The sequence below is a fragment of the Pteropus vampyrus genome, unplaced genomic scaffold (assembly GCF_000151845.1).
Source record: "Pteropus vampyrus isolate Shadow unplaced genomic scaffold, Pvam_2.0 Scaffold1, whole genome shotgun sequence".
NCBI lineage: Eukaryota > Metazoa > Chordata > Mammalia > Chiroptera > Pteropodidae > Pteropus > Pteropus vampyrus.
In genome coordinates, this window is record NW_011888782.1 from 24,923,776 (window position 1) to 24,928,232 (window position 4,457).

At 41.1% G+C, this 4,457-nt stretch overlaps 1 protein-coding gene across 6 annotated transcripts in view; it reads left to right on the top strand.

The window, feature by feature from the left end:
* Positions 1-3,811, top strand: part of GOLGB1 (golgin B1) — a 95,008-nt gene extending 91,197 nt beyond the window's left edge. For 4 of the 6 annotated variants that reach the window (XM_011372107.2, XM_023521974.1, XM_011372033.2 and 1 more), the window contains 2 exons: positions 2,038-2,143; positions 2,425-2,559. In XM_011372107.2, the coding sequence (XP_011370409.1) occupies positions 2,038-2,143; positions 2,425-2,559 (241 nt within the window). Of the gene's footprint in view, positions 1-2,037; positions 2,144-2,424 lie in introns of all 6 variants that reach the window. The other 2 variants (XM_011371811.2, XM_011371963.2) reach the window with 1 other exon arrangement.
* Positions 3,812-4,457: the final 646 nt, after the last annotated feature.

Genomic DNA, 4,457 nt, shown 5'->3' on the forward strand with positions numbered 1-4,457 from the left:
CTACAGCTATTCTTTTAAAATATTCTTTGTGTTTGTACAAGTTTCTGTAAATCTTCCTGCTTTATAACTTTATGAAGACTTGGAATCCCTTATGTCAGCAACTGTGTTTTACATCTAGTGATGCTATTTTCCTTTTATTCTGAAGCAGTTCTGAAGTCCAGCAGCAGCTGTGCAATAGTAAACAGGAGGTGAACGAATTGAGGAAGCTGCTGGAAGAAGAACGAGACCAAAGAGTAGCTGCTGAGACTGCCCTCTCCGTGGCCGAGGAGCAGATCAGGCGGTAAAGGATGAGGGAGATAGCCTGTGTTCCCCTATGGTTCTTTCTGATTACTCTGGTGTACATTTCAGGGCCAAACTTGGGAATAACTAGGATCTCATTCTCATCTTGAAATGGATGCTGCAGTGAGTTATGAGTCATTATAGTCACTCAAGAAAACAGTGTACTTTTGGAGTCTAGGAGACCTGCACTTTCCAAAGCAGTCGTTCTTAGAGAATAGTAATAATATCTACCATTTATTGACAGTTTATTTCATGTGATATGAAATAAAATAAAGCTATGTTTTATATCCCAACAATAACTATATAAGGTAGGTGTAGGATTCTTTAGAGGGCCATATAAATGTCAACCTCATTCTCTACCTGAGATCCGAATCAATTGAAAAAAAATGTTTAAATATTAAAACGTATGGGAGATTAAGAGACAACTTTATAAAGCTGATATAAAAAGAATCTGGCTTTTGATTTGCTAGCAAATGCACTTATAATGCTGATAAAGGAGAAGTGGTACACATATACAATAGAATATTACCTAGCCATAAAAAAGGAATGAAACCTTGCCATCTGCAGCATCATGAATGGACCGAGAGGGTATTGTGCTGAGTGGAGTAAGACAGAGAAAGACAAATGCCATATGATTTTACTTACATGTGGAATCTAAAGAACAAAATAAACAAAAAACAAAAAAAAACTCATAGATACAGGGAATGTTTTGAGGTTTGCCAAAAGGGGTAAATCGAAAAGAGGAAGGGATTAAGAAGTACAAACTGGTGGTTACAAAATGGTTATGGGGATGTAAACTATAGCATAAAGAATATAATTAATAATATTGCAATAACTGCGGTATCTGATGGGTACTAGATTTATCAGGGTAATCACTTTGTAATTTATATAAATGTCTAATCATTATGTTTTACAGCGGAAATATTAATATGATATTATATGCCAACTGTAGTTAAAATTTTTAAATTATTTTTTAAAAGTAATTTAGCTGTGAAACCATTCAAAGTATGTTTTTGCTTTATAAAAAAAAAAGTTCGTCCCTATAGGCAAATGCTTGATCAAATGTACTATGTTACCTATAGCCCCTTTGATACAGTTCTTATTTTATTGAGAAACCATTGAGTAGTTAAAAGCAGCTTCTTCATTAAATGGAGATGTTCCAGTATTAAATAAATAAGCATAACACACACACACACACCCCCACCCCCACACACACCCACACACCCACACACCCACCCACCAGAAAGCAGTAGAGGCTGCCAGTTCTGTTTAATTCTTAGTTACGTTTGCTTATTAGCCTTTAAAAAATGGGGGGTTGGGGGGTAGTTTCTCTGAGTCACATGTAGTATAGTGGAAAAAAGCATGATGTTTTGAGACAAGCATGGTTTTTGAATTCCGGCTCTACCTCTTATTGACTGTACCACTATGAGCTAGTAATTTTACCTTTTCAATCCTTACTTTAAAGATAACACCGACCTCAAAACCTAAACATTAAATGGATGTAAAACACTCCGTTTTACATACCTACTACTGATAGATAGTAGGCAGTCAGTTCCTGGTGGTTATTATCACCTTTTACTGCTGCTGAAAGAAACCCGTCTGCCTATACACTTCTTATACGCGGACAGGGATGTGAGAGCAGCCTTTGTTGCAAGTCCTTTATGCTATATCACATGGCAGGAAGATTGGGAAAACTTCACCTGATTCACCTCACAGGCTATGAACCAATGCCATGCCTCTTTTTTTCCCTCAACACAGGTTGGAGCACAGTGAATGGGACTCTGCCCGGACTCCTATCATTGGCTCCTGTGGCACTCAGGAGCAGGCACTGTTAATAGACCTTACAGGCAACAGTTGTCGAAGGGTAAGAAGGGAAGAAAGGTAAAGAGAGGTTACTATGCTGTACTATCTGACAGGGCTGGCTGTGTTGAGGCAAGGGATCAAGGAGGGAAATCCAAGTACTGAGCAGCTGATGGGGCTAAGACTGGAAGGCTGTGGAAGGTTGGAGGAAACTGGCGGAATTTGCCAAGTTTCGACTCTGAGAGAACTTTCTCTCAGGAAGCCTCTTTTCTGCAGTAGTTGGGAAAGGAAAAGGGACATATCCCTATAGCATAAAACTCTCTGACTTTCAAATTTTTCTTTCAGTCACGGAGTGGTGCTGGATGGAAGCGGGTACTGCGTTCTCTCTGTCATTCCCGGACCCGCGTGCCGCTGCTAGCAGCCATCTATTTTCTGATGGTTCATGTCCTACTCATTCTTTGTTTCACGGGCCATCTATAAACTTAGTTCTCACCTTTTGGACCACTCCTCTTGGAACTTGGAGTTCCCCCACCTCTGACATCAACCATCAATTCCAGTGGAACAGTCTTCCCGTTGACAGGTCCTCTAACTCTCCATGGAAAGTGCCTGCAAAACTGAAGTGGATGTGAGCACAGGTTAGAGCTGCAAGGACCAGCAAGTCTGCTTTTTTCTACTGCCCAGCACCTGAGCACTTTTGCGTAATCTGAGGAGGCCCCTCAATTGGTTGCTGAACTCAGGATTTGTTCAGATTTTATAGGGCCCTGGTCTCGTGGTCCTGTGAAAGATACTGAGGAATGTTTTTCAGGCAGGAGGGTGGTTCTAATAAACCTAATAATCCGAAGTCCAGTATCATTTTGATTGATACTTTATTTGCTCTGTTTACCTTATATTTTCTCCTTCAGGTGCATGGTGGACCCACCATAAACAAAGTTCTGGGGAACATTATCTTGCAGGATATCTGGTTAGGTCTCCTGCAGAATAGGGTGGAAGCTGAAGAACTCCCCAGGGATTTTAGCTATTGTATCATGGGAGGACAGCATTTCCTTTCCTGGCTGTTCAAACATCATTGGAGCAAGATTTGTGGTCCTGGACTGTAAGGATTGGATCCTATTGCTTATTGCCCTTGATCACATGTATCCTAAGGTACTGAGTGGCCCATGCCTTTTCTTTGACTGAAACACAGGAAGAACCAGCTAAAGACAGTGAGATTCAGATTCTTGTCATTCCATGTTATCTGGATATATCTTGAATGTGGGCCCTAGGAGCCAGGCCTAGGTGAGGCACAGACTCCCAGCCAGGGAGATCTGACTGGTCTGAAGACCCTCCTAACCTCTCGATGTACTAAGCTACTTTGCTGTCGGTGACAATTATTCCACTTTCTTGCCTCATACTCATCTGCTGTCTGTGGTAACAGAGAGCTGAGGAAAATGGAAGAACAATACAAAAAAAGATCAAATGTTTAAATTTAGGTCTGAGAATGATGGGCAGATTGTATTCCGTTTGTGCCTATTCCCCGCCTCTCCTCCCCGTCAGCCCTTACCAGTTGGTTGTTTTCTCATTATGCACATGATGTCTTCACTGCCTGCTCTCACCACCCAAAGAAGAGAGAAAACTGGTGAACTGACTGTTCTGCTCTAATCCTTAGTTCTGTGGTAACCAAATCTTAGTCACAGCAACCCAGGAACTTTCCTTAATAACTGTAAAATAATAAAATTATTTTCAGAATGAAAAATTGTGGTGGCGTGTGCATGTGTGTTTATACATGGGTGCTCACATACATATGTTTGCATGCTGAGGAGGGGAAGGTAGATAGGAGATGCAGGGATGAGTTAGCCAGGGATGGACACAGGGGTAGAAAACTACATATTCAGGTGTCCTTCTCCCTGGTAATGGCTACCTTCGTCTTTCTAACTTAGCCACTAGACCCCAGGGTGATGAAGTGGAGTAAGGAAATTTCATCCTAATACTAAACCAAACGAACTGGGCCTTAGGGCATGAGATTCATGCAGGTTTATTCCTGGACCTGGGAAAACTCATTTGGTGCATATTGAAAGCATTAGGCCCCTTGGGATCCCTCTGGATGGGAGTGGGTAAGGTAAGTCTAAGTTATAGCAAGATGGGCATTATGTTTTTTTAAGTCTCTGCTTGAGGAACTTTCTCAATGTAAATAAATGAATTGATATAAGCCTGTCTGGCTTCAGAGCCCATGCTATTTCTGTGTGCTTCAACTCACCGCCTCACATCAGGAATGAACTTGGGACTTTTGCTAAGGAGAGATGAGATTTCTTGTTTTCATCTCTAAATTCTAAGGTTTCTCTAAAGAACTACCTGGATGACTGTGTCACAGTTTTAGTGCTGTGACAATAAATAGGTCATAA